Source organism: Mobula hypostoma, chromosome X1 (genome assembly GCF_963921235.1).
Source record: "Mobula hypostoma chromosome X1, sMobHyp1.1, whole genome shotgun sequence".
NCBI lineage: Eukaryota > Metazoa > Chordata > Chondrichthyes > Myliobatiformes > Myliobatidae > Mobula > Mobula hypostoma.
In genome coordinates, this window is record NC_086128.1 from 69,972,472 (window position 1) to 69,992,448 (window position 19,977).

General features: G+C 37.4%; 1 protein-coding gene across 1 annotated transcript in view; it reads right to left on the reverse strand.

The window, feature by feature from the left end:
- Positions 1 to 4,464: 4,464 nt before the first annotated feature.
- Positions 4,465 to 19,977, reverse strand: part of LOC134340378 (complement C3-like) — a 265,235-nt gene continuing 249,722 nt past the window's right edge. The window contains exons 36-41 of the mRNA XM_063037558.1: positions 18,462 to 18,567; positions 17,929 to 18,018; positions 9,220 to 9,300; positions 7,936 to 8,019; positions 7,171 to 7,306; positions 4,465 to 4,633 (exon numbers count right to left, since the gene is read on the reverse strand). Coding sequence (XP_062893628.1) covers positions 4,492 to 4,633; positions 7,171 to 7,306; positions 7,936 to 8,019; positions 9,220 to 9,300; positions 17,929 to 18,018; positions 18,462 to 18,567 — 639 coding nt within the window. The 3' untranslated portion in view covers positions 4,465 to 4,491. The remainder of the gene's footprint in view (positions 4,634 to 7,170; positions 7,307 to 7,935; positions 8,020 to 9,219; positions 9,301 to 17,928; positions 18,019 to 18,461; positions 18,568 to 19,977) is intronic.

The window sequence follows — 19,977 nt, forward strand, 5'->3', positions numbered from 1 at the left end:
ATGTCATCAGAAACCTTGGCAAACTTCTACAAATGTGTGGTGGAAAGTGTGCTGACTGGCTGCATTACGGCCTGGTATGGGGACACCAATGCCCTTGAGTGACAAATCCTACAAAAGTTAGTGGATTTGGCCTGGTACATCACGGGTAAAACCCTCTCCACCATTGAGCACATCTACATGAAACATTGCTGTAGAAAAGCAGCATCCATCATCAATGATCCTCAACATCCAGGCCATGCTGTTTCTTCACTGCAACCATCAGGCAGAAGGTACAGTTGCTTCTTGACTTGCACCACCAGGTTCAAGAGCAGTTATTACTCCTCAATCATCAGGCTCTTGAACAAAAGGGGATAGTTACACTCATTGAAGGACACTTTTAAGGACTCTGTTTTATTGGTATTTCATGCTCATTATTTATTGCTATGTATTTATATCTGCATTTGCACTGTTTGTTTACAGTTTGTAGCTCCTGATGTCTGCAGTTACTGTTCTATAGATTTGCCAAGTATGCCCACAGAAAAAGAATCTATGACATGTAATACCCTGTTAATAAATTTTATTTTGACTTTGAGCTTTGAGGTTGAATTGGTGGTGAGGAAGGCAAATGTGATGTTAGTCTTAATTTCAAGAGGACTAGATATATATAAGCAAGAATGTAATATTGAAGCTCGACAAACCACTAGTGAGGCTTCACTTGGAGTATTATGACCATTTTTTGGCTCCTTGTCTAAGAAAAGATGTGCTGACCTTGGAGCTGGTGCAAAAGAGGTTCACGAAAATGATTTTGGATCGAAAGGCATGTCATATGAAGAGTGATGGCTCTGGGTCTGTACTCACTGAATTCAGAAGAATGGAGGGTGATGTAATTGAAATCTATTGATTGTTGAAAGGCCTTGATAGAGTGAATGGGGAGAGGATGTTTCCTATGGTGGGATAGTCTAAGACCAGAAGACATAGCCAGAGAAGACAGGGCTTCCTTTACAACAGAGATGAGGAGGAATTTCTTTAGCCAGAGTGTTGAAACTGTTGAATTCGTTGCCACAGGTGGCTAAGTAGGCCAAGTCATTAGGGCTAGGGCTTTACTCTTTGGAGAGAAGGAGAATGAGAGGAGACATGATAGGGGTGTACAAGATAATAAGAGGAATAGATAGAGTGGATAGCCAGCGCCTCTTCCCCAGGGCACCACTGCTCAATACAAGAGGACATGGCTTTAAGGTAAGGGGTGGGAAGTTCAAGGGGAATATTAGAGGAAGGTTTTTCACTCAGAGAGTGGTTGGTGCGTGGAATGCACTGCCTGAGTCAGTGGTGGAGGCAGATACACTAATGAAGTGTAAGAGACTACTAGACAGGTATATGGAGGAATCTAAGGTGGGGGCTTATATGGGAGGCAGGGTTTGAGGGTCGGCACAACATTGTGGGCCGAAGGGCCTGTACTGTGCTGTACTATTCTATGTTCTATGTTCTATGTATATTGAAGACAGAGGTTGATAGATTCAGAGGTGAACTGAGAGTGATAGCCCTTGACAGCGAGACAGCATTTGACCAAGTATAGCATCAAAGTGCCCTATCTAAAATTGAGTCAATTGGAATTAGGTGGAAAAACCCTCCACTTGTTGGAATAATCCCTGACACAAAGGAAGATAGTTGTGGTGGTTGGAGATCAACCATCTCATCCTCGGGACATCACTGCCGTGTTCCTCAGGGAGGTATCCTAGGACCAACCACCTCCAGCTGCTTCATCAATGATCTTCCTTCCATTATAAGGTCAGAAGTGGGGATGTTCGCAGATGACTGAACAATGTTCTGCACTATTCGTGACTCCTCAGATAGTGAAGCAGTCCATATCCAAACACAGCAGGATTGTTGGCCAAGATCTAGTCTGGTTTTGACATGCAGGATATAAGGCTCCAGTGTTACTATTAAACTAACTGCCAAGGGTGTTGTGGTGTTTTTCAAGCTGACGATTATTTAATAGAAACCAAATGTAAATATTTAGTCACTTTATCATGGATTCGCTAGAGCCTTTCCATAGGACCATTGTCACCTGCACCAAAACTGATCTTTTCAGGAGATTCTTCCTTCCACAACCTTGTTCTTGTTTTCCACTCCATTAGTCATCTTACTCAATGGATAATGTCAATAGGATTCCACCATCACACACCTTTCCTTCAAATCTTCTGTTCCTTGTTCAACATCTGCCTTTGTATCTCTTCCTTACCCAACACTGGAACCCTAACATTCCAGACCCCATTGATGTTCATTTGCGCTATGTCAATTTGGTATATCAGTCAGTTTTTTTTTGATGCAGTCTCCCCTACATTGGAGAAACCAAAGTGTTTGCAGAACAAATGTTAAACTGCAGGGATTATGAGTTTTGAGTCTCTCAAATTATCCATCATTTTCCCATTCTTCTCTGTCCTCCTAACTTGTGCTCCAATGACGCCCAATGCAAACTTGAATGCATTACTGATATATTCCAGCCTTTGCAACTTAAAGTTAACGTTGAAGATCTGAACGCCTTCACTTCTCGTGAATTTTTAAAAATTTACTATTTTTTCTCTCTTTTTGTTTATATCTCTGTTTTGTTTCTCTTTTTTCTCTCTTTTTGTTTGGGAGGGAGGAGAATATGGCAGCGCGACGCAGTGCGCGCGGCCATTCCGAATGAATATCGATATATGTAACTAGGGAGCCGTGCATCAATCCGGATTTGATGGGGACAGCTGTGAAGGCGCAGAGGAACATCTGGAGCAACTTCTGAAATGCCTGCTTCGCTGTCGCTGCTACTGTGCAATCGAGAATCTCGGGAGACGTCGGTCCCAGATCCTTGGCTTTGCGTATCGCTTGTTGCCGGGGCCGGTGTCGAAACGTTCGGCAGAGATGGTGTTCAGTGCTCAGTGTCGAATAGGTGGTCGGAGGCTCGGAGTTTTTGGACGGACTCGGAGTCGGACCGTGGTCGGATGCTTCCGGGATGCTGCATCGGCAAGTTGGCGGCGCTGGGGCTTTACCGTCTGCGTGAGATGATGGGACTTTAAGAGACTCTGAGACTTTTACTGTGCCATGGTCTGTTCTTATCAAATTACGATATTGTTTTGCACTGTTGTTAATTGTTAATTACTATACCACTATATGTGGTTTTTGTTAGTTTTTAAGTCGGGTTGTCACGTGTTTTCGTGATATCGTTCTGGAAAAACATTTTATCATTTCTTAATGCATGCATTACTAAATAACAACAAAAGGGGACTAAGTGTCCTCATAATCATAATAATAATATCTGCTAGTTTTTAAAGCAATCATATTCAACTTGTTCTGCACATGAACTCTACTTTTAGGACCACAACCACTGCTTGTTATGTTACTGGTCCAATAGACCCCTGTGTATTATTGCACTTTGCCCCGATACAGTATGTCTTTAATAAATATTGTGGATTCTGATTTAAGCTGTTCTTGGTGATTTTGAATATTAGTCCTGTCTGTTTACATTCCACAGCGAGAAGTTATTTAAACCATTAATGACCCCTGGGGTTTCAGTACCCCGCATTGTGGATATATATATATATATTTATGAATGCAAAGCCTACGTTGGAATTATTTAATTAGAATTAGTTCACAAAAAAGGACATAAATGGGGAATTTAAATTCAAGTAACTGAGTGTGTGTGGAATAAAAACTGATGTGAGTATGGTAATGATTTATTCACTAGATTGTCAATGGGATCTATTTGGTTCATTAATACCCTCCTGGGAAGTTAATTTTACCATTCAGCTACACCCTAAAGGCAAACGTAAATACACATTGTCAGATCTTATTGTCTCTGCATTGACAGATCAGCTTTGCTTAACTCACCTCTCCTGCACAACAGCACTGTGATTCATGTTCATCCCCTTAGAATATCCATCCTATGACAGATCTCCTGCAGAGTGTTTAAACAGTTCATTTTGCCATCTAGTAGCACTGGCCTCATATGTCTAAATACTTAGTAATATAGTTGACTCTTATCAGCCTTTTGAAATAGTCTGCGCAGCACAAAAGTCAATTAAGAAATGCAATGAACAAAATTAAAATGGAAATAAGTTTAAATTCATGCAGCGCTATTTGAAAATACCAAAAGTTGTGTTTGCTGAGATAAGTCCTTTAATATCATATTCTTAACAAATTACCACTTGCTATAAAAGTTTACAAACATAATTCTGCACAATACAACCATAGCAACATTGTAATTATTAGACATTTAAACACTATGTTAAATGCATACTTATCATCCTTACAGAAAGGCCAACCAGTCGTTAGTATTCCACTATGACAGAAGTTGGAATTAACCATCGAAAAGTTACACTTAAACTAAATTGCATTCAATACCATACTGCTCTTGTTCATTCCTTCAAATTTTTGCAGTGAAAAAGATTAGCTTTGAATTTTATAAATTTGATAATGAAGCTTTCATTGGGAATTGTTGCACACATTTTTATCCACCTCTTTCAATCTGTAATGTAATTAATATGGACATCCGTGAAGCCGGAGGTTTTCAGAAAATAATTCTAGATCTTCACAGAGATGTCTGTACTTTCGTTCTTGGCATTCTGCATCACTTGGCCACTTTTCCATCCAAGTGCTTTCACCAACCAGGTAGATAACTCTGAAATTTTGAAACTTAGTCATTATGAGGAAAAACAAGCACGAGAACTGTTTACGAGCAGTTTCTAAATGGATTCAACATTGATAAAATGTCCATGGGTTTTTCAAAATTATTAAAATTAAGAGTGCAGATGCACCCCCTCTGTAGTGAATGCTGAAGTTAGAACCCACTACAAAAGAGAGTCAACAAAGTGGTGTAGTGGAGTCTAGGACTTTCTCTAACAGGGAACGTAACTATACAATTGAGTGGAAGCTTTAAAAAACAGAAGAGTAAATTTTTTGAGAGATTACATTAACAGAGAGATGAAGTCATAGATTTAAAATAGGCATTTGCCATTCAGGACCAAGATATAAAGAATGTTTCCAGAAGACTGGAAAATGTAAAGTTACTCCACTGTTCAAGAAGGGAGAGAGTGAGAAGAAAAGAAACTATACGCCAGTTAGTCTGACTTTAGTGGTTGGGAAGATGTTGGAGTCAATTATCAAGGATGAGGTCTCTGGGTACTTGTAGGCACATGATAAAACTGGCATGATAAAACATGGCTTTCTCAAGGGAAAATTTTGGCTGACAAATCTGTTGGAATTTTTTGAAGAAACAACAAGCAGGATAGACAAAGGAGACTCTGTTGAAATGGTGTACTTTGATTTTCAGAAGACCTTTGACAAGATTCCACAGATGAGGCTGCTCTTAAGTCCATGGTACTACAGGAAAGATTCTAGCATGGATAAAGCAGTGGTTCAGGCAGGAGGCAAAGACTAGGAATAAACAGAGGCTGTTTTGCTTGGCTACCGGTGACTAGTGGAGTTCCACAGGGGTCTGTGTAGGGACCAATTCTTTTTACATAATACGTCAATAATTTGAATGATGGAATTTATGGCTTTGTTGCAAAGTTTTCAGAAGATATGAAGATCGGTGGAGGGGCTGGTAGTTTTGAGGAAGTAGAGAGGCTACAGAAGGATTTAGGCAGATTAGGAGAATGGGCAAAAATGGCAGATGAAATATAGTGTAATATATGATATATAGATGAAATATAGAAATGAAGGGGTTGACTATTTTCTGAATGGAGAGAAAATACAAAAAAAAGTGAGGCATAAAGGGATGAGTCTTTGTGCAGGATTCTCTAAAGGTTAATTTGCAGTGTGAATTGATGGTAAGGAAGCAAATGCAATGATAGCATTCATTTCAAGAGGACTAGAATATAGAAGCAAAACACAATTTTGAGACTTTATATAGTACTGGTGGGGTCTCACTTGGAGAATTGTCAGCAGTTTTGAGCCCTTAATCTTAGAAAGGATGTGCTGAAACTAGGGATGTTTCAACAGAGGTTCATGAAAAGGATTCTAGGAATGAATGGACTGTCATGTGAATAATTTTGATAGCTCTGGGCCTGTATTTACTAGAATCCAGAAGAATGAGGGGTGGCCTCATTGAAACCTCCAAGTAATCAATGGTCTTGATAGAGTAGATATGGAGAGGATGTTTCCTATGTTGGGAGAGTCTAAGACCAGAGGACACAGTCTCAGAATAGTATGGCATCCTTTTAGAATGGAGATGAGGAGGAATTTCTTTAGCCAGATAGTGGTGAATCTGTGGAATTCCTTGCCACAAGCAGCTGTAGAGACCAAGTCTTTATATATATATTTAAGGCAGAGGTTGATAGATTATTGATTGGCTAGAGCATAAAGGTATATGGCAGAAGGCGGGAGACTGGGGCTGAGGGGAAAATTGGATCAGCCATGATGAAATGGCAGAGCAAACTCGATGGGCCAAATGGCCTAATTCTGCCCCTATAGGTTATAGTATTATAGTCTAAATATCTTCATCTAATGTTAAAAATCTCTCTGTAGAGTCCATAAGCAAGGGATCTATGGCTGCATGGCACTGTTGAAATGCTTTTAGATATCAAGTAACTCCTGGAATGTGCAGTTAATATGGACAAGTAATGCAGAGATAAAAGTTTATTTGTAATGATTGAGCTGATGTGAAGGATTGAAAACCCTACTCATTGTTTTATTTACTTTGTTAGTAGTTAGGAGCCTGGGGACTTCTCAGGGACTGTGACACAAATAATCAGTTCATTACCAACTAGAGCTCGACAAAATCATGTTACGTCAAAATTTAGCACTGACTTGCTTCCTTTGTTTGGAAATTGTGAAGATGTCCTGGGTAGGTAAAACATCCTGCATCTTCCCTCCACTTCGTGTGTCAGTTGTATAAATTATCATCCTGGGACTTAATCCTATACTAATCTGTTTGAATTTGCTTTGGAATGCTATGATGAGGTTGTATAAGGCATTGGTGAGGCCGAATCTGGAGTATTGTGTTCAGTTTTGGTCACCAAATTACAGGAAGGATATAAATAAGGTTGAAAGAGTGCAGAGAAGGTTTACAAGGATGTTGCCAGGACTTGAGAAACTCAGTTACAGAGAGATTACAGTTTCATCTTTAACATTAGTTTCTCATGTACCTAAATTTTATTTGTATAAAAAGTTCCAGAATGAATAAAGATCAACTGTGATTCAGAATTTGCACCTTACCTGTCCTCCACCCGCCACTGATCTGAGCTCTGTCCCATTATTAGATAATCTTTGTTCAATTCCACATGAAATTTATCATCACAGTTGACATGTGTGATTAGTTTACGCATTTCTTTTTCAGCGACTGAATCACTCCCTGAAATGATAATTAGCAGCGTTAGATGATCCTATTCACCATTGTTTCATGACATCAATTTTTTTGGCAACGTTCTGAATTGTGGCTGATTTAATCTTGAGGCTCAATATGTTTTGCTAATTATAAAATAAGATTGGAGAAGCAGAGTATTCAATGGGAGTCATTGAGGATAGAAACAAGATAATTTGGCAAATTAATGTGTGGTGCAGGGGGCAGGCCTTCAGGCTCTTGGATAATTGGGATCTTTTCTGGGCGATAGATAACCTGTGCAAAAGGGACCAATATTCTCATGGGCAGGTTTGTAAGAGCTGTTGGGGAGGCTTTCCATAGATGCTGCCTGGCCTACTGAGAATCTTCAGCATTTTGTGTGTGTTGCTCGGATTTCCAGCAGCTGCAGATTTTCTTTTGTTTGTAATTTGTGTGACATGTGGTCAGGGTCTTGGACTACGAGTTTTTTGTATGACAATATTTGTTTCTTCTCCCTTGCTATTTTGAATACGTTTTGCATCTTGGTCCCAAAGGAATACTATCTCATTTGGTTGTATCCGTGTGTGATTGTTAAATTTGATTTCAGTTGATGTGTCTTCCCTGTGTGCTTTTCATCATGCAAAAGTATAAAAATTACTCACCCGCTTTGATAAGAGTCTGAATTTCTATGCTGTAGAAAACATAACTGTCTCTCCGTTCCTTATCAAGGAATTTCACTCTGTAAACTAGAGAGAGAGAGAGAGAAATAAAAGCAATGCCCTGGAAATTGAATTATGCCAATTTTAGTGCAAGGGGATATTTGATTGGCTGCAAAGTAAGTGTAAATTGGCTAAATCAAACATGAAATAGGATTAGAGTGATTTATATAACCTGGAACATGCTCTACTATTGGATCCTTATGATTCCTGGCAGGACATTGCCCAATTCTGAACATCTCCAGCTGCTCTACAGTGAACTCGGACACTTTTAATTGCTATCATAGAGTGGAAAGCCAAAATAACAACATTTCTGACAAAAGACAAAGGAGTCCTCGTCAGTATGATGCATATTAGGAAGGAGACCAAGACACAAACAAGGTCCGTCATAAAACTATGGCCTTAGCACATACTGTACTGTAGCATTCTGTGAAGTGTGAATCCACACACAATGGGGCGATATTGAATGGAATTTGATTGTTTCTTAGGATATGTGATTGTGTTTTCCATGCCATTGTTTGCACTCAAAAGAGAGAGATTTTCCAAAACATATATTTCACAAAAAAGTTTGAATGTTTTTAATGATGAGAGTACAGAAATTTTCTAGCATGCCATTAAATTAAGTTCAACGTGGATTCATTCATTCATTTTGTCCTGTGAAGGTTGTCTTTGATAGCAAGATGCAAGGGCATTTTGTATGTCACCTAGACTCTTCTGGCTGATGTGGAGAGGACCCTGTATATACTGTTCAATTTTTGGTGGCTGCTTTAGAAAACTCCCCTTTTCTCTCTATTTCAAAGATCATTAAATTATATACACATAACTGGAAGAGTAAGCCATATACCGAGCACATCATATGGTAGCTTTTCTCTTCCTCCTACTACTCTCTGAATCAGAATAGTAGATTAGTAGACTAAGGCTTTACTGAAACAGATGAGTTTTACAACAATACAGTAGTTTAACAACTATCATTACTAATATTAATCTTTTAATGACAATTATATTTAATTTCACATCTGCATTGATAGGATTTGAATACACATTTTAGATCAATATTCCAATACTTTGTACAGCCAACCGAATCCTTTAACTTCATCGAAATGCTGGTAGAAATCAAGTGTTAATGAACACAATGATCAAACATAATTAAATATAAAACAATGAAAGATGTGTAAAACTGTGGGACTGTTCAGGTCATGTGTAATACAACTTGAATAGGAATATACTTACTGTAATCTGTTCCTGCGGCACATGACGCCTCATCACGTTTATCAGGATCTTCTTTCTCTGTCTTTATGAAAATGCAGCTTCCTACAGACACAGAAGAAAAGGGAATTGAATTTCTGAAATAACTTTATACATCATGTAAAGTTCTTAAATACAAGGGTGGAATGCTCTATTTTTAATCCTCCATTGCTCAAAAGGTCTTTGATATTATAACGTACAACTTTCCTTCCCTAGAGATTTTATCAACCATTTAGCTTCACGTGGATAGTCTATAGTGAGTCAGAATTCTGTCAAGAAAAAAGTAAATATTTCATCATCATCATTTAGGAATTCTAAAATGTTAACTCTGAACTATTAATTCTGTTTTCCTCTCCACAGAAGTTTCCTAACCTATTTAGTTTTCATTTCAGAGTTCAAGCATAAGATTTCCTTCTTATTTTCATGTTGATGTGTCAATTCAGTATAATTGACTCCCTCCTTCTTTAGTACAAATTGAATTGCTAAGTTTAATTGAAATTGTCCAACTGTCAGAATGAAGTCTGACCCCAAGTTATTCATTCTGGCCTCCAGACTTGTTTAATAACAGCAACAGTACACTAGCATAGATTAGAATAGCTCAAATTCAAACACTAATCTTCTCTTTAACTGTGAATTAGTACTGTTTGTTAAATCAAATATTTATAAACTTCTTTCCCTTTTAAAACTTTTTGAAATATTGGATAGATTTGACCTCCTTTACTAGTTTATTTTGTTCAATGTACGATCATTATTACTATACTTCTTATTTCTTCCTTCACTGCGTTATTCCGTAATATTTTTCTCGTAGAGTATTTAGTAGAAGCTTTTGAAACATTTTGTTTTAACTTGGGGATATGATTCAGCAGCAAAGCAAAATGATTGACAAGTAACAGTTCTGTAATGAATGACCGACCAGATATTGCAATTTTAATGGCTCAGTTTGTCTTGGACTTTGAATCAGATGGAGGGCAATGTCTTTGCCTCTGTCACACCACCGAACCCACAATGAACTGTTACATAGCTCAAGGAGATCTTGTGATTTTCCTGTGAGAATGATGTAATGGTCTTTTGGAAGTCACCTATTGTAATTTTCCCACCAAGGTGAGGTCACGTGATGACATTTTCACCACGGGGGTGAAAGGGAGACCCCTGGTGACGCAGTTAGTTTTCCAGTTAGAACGTTAGCCAGAGACTCTGTTTCGTTGAGTATTTGCTTTATGACGCAGTTTCAATTTAAAACGGAGTTTTATCTTGTATTGTAAGGTACAATAGTGCTGGGCTGGCAGTTTCTGCCAGATTTGTTGATGCACCTTTTCAGTAGTATTGGAGAGTGAAGACTTTATCGAAGTACAGGACCTGAAGGATTAAGAGAAGTTGGTATTGTTCGGCAGTTTAATAAAGGATTGACCTTATTGAGTCTTCGTTGAAGAAGTAGCGACCTGCATCGAGGATAGCTCCTGCCATGCAGATTTGCTCGCCAGAAGAAAGGTCAGTTGGTTTTAAGCCGTTTATTTCCTTCGTCATGAATCCTTTGGAAAGAACCAGCAGGAAAGTCATGTCTTCTAGGAATTCGTTACTTATAAAAGTTTCTCCTAATTGACTATATAAATCTCTTGGACTTTAAAATTTACCATACGAAGAACGGTGTTTGAATTTATCGCTTTAAGAACAGGTTTCGCATTATCGCTTTAAGAGCTAGTACTGAGCAGCGGTTTACAGAATGGCCGCATAGCCGTTTACTTCCGGTTAGGGTTTTCGTGTCTTTTTTCCTTGTTTATCAGGGTTTAATAAATGTTTGTTTATTTATAAATCCTGACTCACGATATTCATTGTTGCTGATCACGAGACATTAACTGGGGGCTCTTCGGGATATGTTCCAATTTTGAGTTTAAGTGCTTGCTTAATTATCAAACCTGATTTGGAAAAGGGAATACACCTGATTCTTTTGTTTGATTGGGGTGTGAGTGGCAATCGGCAGCAATGGATGTTGACGAGTTTATGAAAACGCCAAACCCGGAGGTTTTAGTGAATGCGAGAGAACCTGAGGTGTCGGAGATTGCTGAAAGGTTGAACCTTAAAGGTATTACGACCATTACAACTAAGCCCATAATTCAGAGAAAACTCCCTGAGCATTACGTCAGTTTGGGGGAGTTTGATGAGGAGGTGTTAGGGAGGTTTCCGATGAGTACCCTGGAAATGCAGTTGCATCTTGAACAGATAAAGATTGAGAAATTTAGAGCAGAAATGGCTGAAAGAGAAGCTGAAAACCGGAGGAAATTTGAGCTAGAGATGGAGAAATGAAGGATGGAAAATCGATCTTCTCGTTCTAGGAAACAGTTTGTAGCAAGTCGTGAGTTTAGAGTGGCCTAAAGAGAAATGATCAGTTATGTTACAAAGTGTAATTAGAGGAAAGGCACAACAAGTTTATACTGCTTTAAATGATGAGCAAGTACTTGATTATGATACTGTGAAGCAGTCTATATTAATGGCGTATGAGCTAGTTCCAGAAGAGTACAGAGAAAGATTCAGAAATTTGAAGAAACTAGTGGAAAAAACATGTGGAGTTTGCCTACGAGAAATGTGTGTATTTTGAGAGATGGATTTCCTCTAAAAATGTGAATGGGGAGTATAATAAATTAAAAGAGTTGATTTTGCGGGAGGAATTTAAAAGAAGCATTCCTGTTGAAGTGAGGACATATTTAAATGAAAGGGACACTGCTACATTGCAGGAGATTGCTAAATTGGCTGATGAGTATACTTTAATTAATAAGAATAAATTTCCTCCAGGTAAAACCTTTAAAAGGAAAAATAGCACAGAGAGTCAAAGTAAACCAGAAATTAAATCTGAAATAATTGAGAAAGGTAAGGATGAAGGGAGATGTGAAAGGAAGACACTTTGGTATTATTTGTAATTATTGTAAGAAACCTGGTCATGTAATCACTAACTGTTTTCGATTGAAGAAGAAAGAGAAGGAAGCAGTCCTGGATGCTTGTGTGCAGCATATTGAAAATCCTGTAAAGTCACAGGGTTCAGAAAATACAAATGAAGTTTTGTTAGAGTCTGACCAAGTTAAGAAGGGATATGAACATTTTATAACTGAAGGACTTGTATCCTTGAAAGAGGGATCCACTCCTGTACCAATAAAAATACTTAGAGATACTGGAGCTTCTCAATCACTAATATTAGACAGTGTCCTAAAGTATAGTGATGTGTCTGGCATTGGTGAGGTAAATTATATAAGATGAGTTGGGACTGCCCTTATGCCAGTACATTTACATAGAGTTAATTTAAGGTCAGGGTTAGTTACAGGGCCTGTTAAAGTAGGGCTACTACCCAGTTTACCTGTGAATGATGTTGCTATGTTGTTAGGGAATGACTTAGCTAATGGACAAGTTTTTACTGATATACATTTGACAATAAAGCCTATTTCTGAGGAACCACAGAGGGATTCTAACACAGATACTTCCTGTGGTGTAACCCGAGCTATGGCTAAGGAGACTGATGTACAGGATGAGGTTGTTACCCATGACAGTTCAACTCTGGATGCAAATTTTGAGGATGTGTCAGAAACTTTCTTACCTTCATTATATGATCAAGGTTCTTATGATAAGTCTGACAATGAAGATTTGTCTTTATCTCAGAAGGAGATGATAGCAGAGCAGGGTAGAGATCCTGAGATAGTTAAATTAAAGGAACAAGCTCTTCCAGATAGTGAAATTAAGAAAGTGCAGTAGGATATTATTTTGAAAAAGGAGTACTAATGAAGAAGTGGAGATCACCTAAAATTTCTGCAAGTGACGACTGGGAAGTTAATCGCCATGTAGTAGTTCCTAAAGTTTATCGAAATGAGATTTTAACTATGGCTCATAGTATTCCTTTGGGTGGCCATTTAGGGGTAAAGAAAACTATAAACAAGGTTTCTAAACATTTTACTGGCCTAGTTTAAGAAAAGATGTAGCGACATTTTATAGAATGTGTCATACGTGTCAAATTGTGGGCAAACCTAATCAGGTTACTCCAGTGGCCCCACTGCAACCAATTCCAGCATTTGGTGAGCAGTTCTCAAAAATCATTGTAGACTGTGTAGGTCCTTTGCCAAAAGCTAAAACTGGACATCAATATTTGTTAACTATTATGTGCACAGTGTCTCGGTTTCCAGAGGCAATACCTCTTAGGAATATAACAGCCAAAACTGTGACAAAGGCTCTTATAAAATTCTTTACTTATTTTGGGTTGCCTAAGGAAATACAATCGGATCAAGGTAGTAATTTTATGTCTGGATTGTTTCAGCAGATCGTTTATAAAGTGGGAGCAAAACAGATTGCCTCATCTGCATATCATCCAGAATCACAAGGAGCCTTGGAGATATTTCATTCTACCCTTAAAAATATGATTAGGACATATTGTGTGGAAAATGAAAAGGATTGGGATGAAGGCGTAAATTTACTACTTTTTGCAGTATGAGAGACAGTGCAGGAATCATCAGGTTTTAGTCCTTATGAACTTGTGTTTGGGCATAGAGTTCCAGGACCTTTGGCCTTATTGAAAGAACAGTGGATTAATAAAGAGGTACACACTAATTTGCTAGATTATGTTTTAAAATTTAAAGAAAGATTACATAAAGCTTGTAGCTTGGCCAAAGAAAATTTTAAATCAGCTCAAGAAAAGATGAAGACTTGGTATGAAAAGAAGCTAGAAGGAGGTCATTTAAGTCTGGAGTTAAGGTGTTGGTTCTTTTCCCGGTGCAAACAAACCCATTTCAAGCTAAATTTCATGATCCTTATGAGATTAAATCTTATGTAAATGTTGTGGATTACGTGATAAAAAAACCCAGATCAAAGTAAGCCAACACAGCTCTGTCATATAAATATGATAAAACTGTATTATGAGAAACAAAATGCTACTATTACTGTTGTGATCAATAATAATGAATTTGATCCCACTGAAAACTTAATGGCTGATCCATCTGAAACTCATTTTAAACCCAATATTATTTCAGCTAGATTACCAAACTCAAAAATTCTGGAAAATATTGATGAAAAATTAGTTCATTTACAGCCAGAGCAGAGAGAGCAGATGAAACAGTTAATTTTAAATATAGAGATTTATTTCCAGACGTCCCTAGCAGAACCACCATAGCTACGCATGATGTAGATGTGGGAGATTCAAAGCCAATAAAACAACATCCATATCGCATGAATAGGATAAATATGAACTTGCTGAACAAGAAATTAAGTATATGTTAGATAATAATATTATTAGACCTTCAAATTCGAATTGGAGTTCCCCGTGTGTTATGGTGTCTAAGCCAGACAATAGTATTAGGTTTTGTACAGATTACAGGAAGGTGAATGCTGTGACAAAGTCATGCATATCCAATCCCTAGGGTAGATTATTGTGTGGATAAAGTTGGACAAACCAAGTTCCTTACAAAGATTGATTTGTTAAAAGGTTATTGGTGTGTTCCATTGACGGATAGAGGTGGAGAGATTTCTGCATTTGTAACGCCATCCAGGTTATATGAATATAATGTTCTTCCATTTGGGATGAAGAATGCACCAGGTACTTTTCAAAGGATGATTAATAAGGTGATTCATGGATAAAAAGATACAGATGCCTATATTGATGATTTAGTTACCGGGATAATACTTGGAAAGCACATATTACTGTGGTGGAGAAATTATTTGAAAGACTTACAAAAGCTAACTTAACTATTAACTTAGCTAAAAGTGAATTTGGCCATACCACAGTGACCTACCTTGGTTATGTTGTGGGTCAGGGAAAATTAGCACCTGTTCAGGCAAAAGTTCAGGCAATTTTAGAAATACCCACTCCAACTGGTAGAAAAACTCTCAGAAGATTCTTGGGTATGGTAGGATATTACAGAAATTTTTGTAAGGATTTTGCAAACATTGCTCTTCCATTAGCTAACCTCTTGAAGAAAAATGAAAAGTTTGTTTGGACAGAGCTTTGTCAAGAGGCCTTTGATAAATTGAAAACTATTGTATGTAGTCAACCTGTGCTCAAATCTCTTGACTTTGAAAAACCATTTTCATTAGCTGTAGATGCTAGTGATGAAGCTGGAGGAGCAGTGTTACTTCAAAGAGATGAGGGTGATGAAGTTGATCGTCCGGTAGATTACTTTTCTAAGAAATTTAATGCCCATCAAAGAAATTATTCAACAATAGAAAAGAAATTACTATCTCTTGTTTTGGCTTTACAGCATTTTGAAGTGTATGGTTAATACTACTCAGAAACCACTCATAGTTTACACTGATCATAATCCGTTAGTGTTTTTAAGTAAGATGAAAAACAAAAATAGAAGATTACTGAATTGGAGTTTAATATTACAGGAGTACAATATTTTGATCACTCATATTAAAGGTAAAGATGATGTGATTGCTGATTGTCGATGTAGATGTTAAATGTACAATGAAATTTTTTTATGGAGTGGTATTTTAACATTTTAAACACTCCTACTGTATATTAGTTTGTAAAGTGCTGAAAGATAATACTGTGTATATTGTGTATGTTGTAAATTTTATGCCTTAGTATTTTTTTTTGTAAATTGTTAATTGTTAAAATTTTGTTCCTTAAGAGACCAATTTTTTTGTTTTGGAGGGAGGTGTTACATACCTCAAGGAGATCTTGTGACTTTCTTGTGAGAATGATGTAATGGTCTTTTGGAGGTCACCTGATGTAATTTTCCCGCCAATGTGAGGTCACATGATGACATTTTCACCACGGGGGTAAAAGGGAGACCCCTGGTGACGCAGTTAGTTTTCCAGTTAGAACGTTAGCCAGAGACTCCATTCCGTTGCGTATTTGCTTTATGACGCAGTTTCGATTTAAAATGGAGTTTTACGTTCTATTGTAAGGTACAATAGTGCTGGACTGGCAGTTTACCCATTTCTGCCAGATTTGTTGATGCACCTTTTCAGTAGTATTGGAGAGTGAAGACTTTATCGAAGTACAGGACCTGAAGGATTAAGAGAAGTTGGTATCGTTCGGCAGTTTAATAAAGGATCGACCTTATTGAGTCTTCGTTGAAGAAGTAACGACCTGCATCGAAGATAACTTCTGCCAAAAGAGCATGGTAGTTCATGCAGGATTTGCTCGCCAGAAGAAAAGTCAGTTGCTTTTAAACCTTTTATTTCCTTCGTCGTGAATGCTTTGGACAGAACCAGCAGGAAAGTCATGTCTTCGAAGAATTCGTTACTTCATAAAAGTCTCTCCTAATTAACTATATAAATCTCTTGGACTTTAAAATTTACCAGTTGAAGAACTGTTTGAATTTATCGCTTTAAGAACTGGTTTCACATTATCACTTTAAGAACTAGTACTGAGTAGCGGTTTACGGAATGGCCGCATAGCCGTTTACTTCTGGTTAGGGTTTTTGTTTTTTTTCCTTGTTTATCAGGGTTTAATAAATGTCTGTTTGTTTATAAATCCTGACTCGAGATATTCATTGTTGCCGATCACGTGACAGAACATTGACTTGTTGAGCCTTAAACCTTCTAGAGGTAAATTATTCTTCACAGAAGGAACAATCAGCGATGAGTCTGGATGTTATCATTAAATTCACAGTCACACAAAATTATTTAGAATTGAGGTCTGAATATTAGGGCAGTAACACAGTCAGAGAGTTATGTATATACAATATATTGACAGTATTCAATGCAATTCATCCCATGATGTTGGTTACCCAACCATAAATAATTTTGATGGTTTGATTTTTACTAAACATACATGAATTTTTCAAATTTCATGAGGTTTTTTTTAGGATTTCACTGATATACTCACTCATATAACTCATATAACTGACACTAATATGCAAGCATGGATATTGGTATCCAGCTATCATGGCGATGAAGAGTAAAACATTTTGGAGAAGTTGATCAAAAGCTGGTGAAAATGTCCCCATTGATATGAAAGGAAGGGAAAAGCAGGTTGATGATTTGATAATTTTTATTTATTTGAATTTAAGTCATTTGGATTTTTGGGTTTCTCAATAATTTGGATTTTTAAAATTGTTTCCTAGTTTTCGATTTTTTTTAGAAATGTTCAATTTTTGATAGCTCTGGCAAATGCAGGATGTGGATGAACCAAATGATTTGCATAATAATCAGAATCAGGTTTATTATCACCGGCATGTGACGTGAAATTTGTTAACTCAGCAGCAGCAGTTCAATGCAATACATAATCTAGCGGAGAGTGAAAATAATAACAGTAATAAATAAAATAAAACATAATAATAAATAAAGTAGTAAATCAATTACTTGTAATTTTATTTACATCTGACACTTTTTCTGCCACAGAAATTTACTGAAAAAAGATGGAGCTGCCTTTCACCTAGCACTCGCTACAACAATTGTACAAAGTAATTCTTTGAAAACGCAAACAACAGGAATTCTGCAGATGCTGGAAATTCAAGCAACACACATCAAAGTTGCTGGTGAACGCATCAGGCCCGGCAGCATCTCTAGAAAGAGGTACAGTCGACGTTTCAGGCCGAGACCCTTCCTAGAGATGCTGCCTGGCCTGCTGCGTTCACCAGCAACTTTGATGTGTGTAGGTTGAAGTAATTCTTTGTTTTCTTTTGAGTGCACCTAGTTTATTGGATCAGAATTTGTGATTAGCATTGAGATGAAGGAATAGGATGGTGCAGTCAGTATGGAAAAAATGTACCTTACCTTCGGCACATTTGCACACATCACCTTGACAGATTTTACTAAGCATCTCGCTGTTTCCAGGAACATTGTAGAATCTAGTGCAACTCTTTGCTATAGACAGAGGAAAAATGGTGTGACTATAACAAAATTTAAGCAGTTAATTAGAACATTAATACCTGACTTCTTAAAATGCCTTCTGTCTGGCAGTAGCTCAAACTGCTATGTATAAAAGTACAGTTTTCATTATCAAAATAAAACAAATTGAAATGAACTAATATTAGGGACAAATCAATGGAAATCCTTTACTGTTACTTTCTACTGAGCATTTACCAACAGTTTTCAATGGTCAAATTAATAAATGTGTAATGTGTTGTTTTGGAATTTTATCACTAATCTGTAATTCATTTGATTAATCTGTTTTAAGGCAATGTGGCATTCTTTTTTTCTAAATAGAAGGTATTTATATACTTACAATAATCATTCACAAATTTCATTACACAATTTCATTACAAAAACTTAAACTCAATTAATAAGGCAGCCATCTAAATGCTCACTTGTATCATAGTATTCATAGATCTTGACAGAGGCAGGTTGAATGAATCCAACTTTGTAGAATTGGTGTACTTTAAATGCAACACAAGTGTCTTCAAGGTTTGATACCTGTTTTGGATAAAAAGCCACAGTGTGTATATCAGAGTACAATCGCTCAGTTCCAAACGCATCTTCCCCTTTCCTTTCCAGTCCTGAAGAAGGGTCTAGGCCCAAAACATCAACTGTTAATTTGTTTCCAGGGATGATGCCTAACCTGAACTTATCACTGTTGCTATTGCTGTAAATTCCAGAATTCCTACGTATACTGTGGGAATCCCTTCAGCAGAAGGATATCAGGGTTCCAGAAAGATGTCATTGCCATCATTTCAAGCATAGTTACTGACAGGCAATGAAGGAATACCCACAACACATAAAATAAAACAGTATATGTGAATTTAATGAAATTGGGATAGCATTATTGGTAGCATTGCTCTCCAATAATGGTTGTTTAGTAAATTGGTTACTTCAGAAACATTTAAGACAAATTAAACCTGCAGTATAATGATATACGAAACATTGAGTAACTCAAGCTGACTAAATTTTAAATATGAAATTATTAATAAGAAAGACTTATCATCATTTTAGAAAGTTAAAATTCATGAGCACAACATTATCTGATATATTTTACCTCTTCTGGACTGAGTATGAACTTACCGAAAGCCAAAGAGATTTTTACTTTCTCTTGCTTGTATTGCATGTGATTTTCAATAAACCCGATCTAGTGTTTTCAAGTGATCACGTTGTCTAAATTATCCTTTTCTTGAACCAACTTCTGGCATTACTCAAAAGTAATTATGCAGGAACAGTTTAGGGAGGTTTTAATTAATATCAGATTTTGAGCTATTGAAAAGACATAGTTGCTTACAATGATTCTGCTGTTCCCATTTGTACCTCCCCCAGGCACATCATCTGTTTATTAATATTAATTTCCTTAAATCTCTCTGTTATTTGGCCTCCCCTGTTCTCCATCCCTTCCCCTATTTTCCCTTAAAAACTGTTTACACCGTAATTTTACCTACTTCCAAGGAAAGGGCTTTGAGCTGAAAGGTCATCTCTTATTCTCTCTGCAACTTCTGTCCAGCCTATTGTGTTTCACCAGAAGTTCCCACATTTCATATTTGCAGCACTTTGCTTTTGTCTTGTGGGTTCTTCTCCGACTTCAAAGACAGAGTCTCAGGATCAAAAATGACTGGCTTCTACCCTGGTTATGGACTCAAAGGTGATTTACACAGCCAAAGCATGACACATAGAAACCTTACAGACTTTTCCCGCTGCACCATTGAGAGCATGCTCACCAACTGCAGCTCAGTGTGGTATGGCAATTGTCCCGTATCAGACCGCAAAGCACTCCAGCGTGTGGTGAAAACTGCCCAGTGGATTATAGGAACCCATTAAGAACATCTACCATAAACGCTGCCTGGGCAGGGCGAAAAGCATTATCAAGGATGCATCTCACCCTAACCATGGACCTTTTACTCT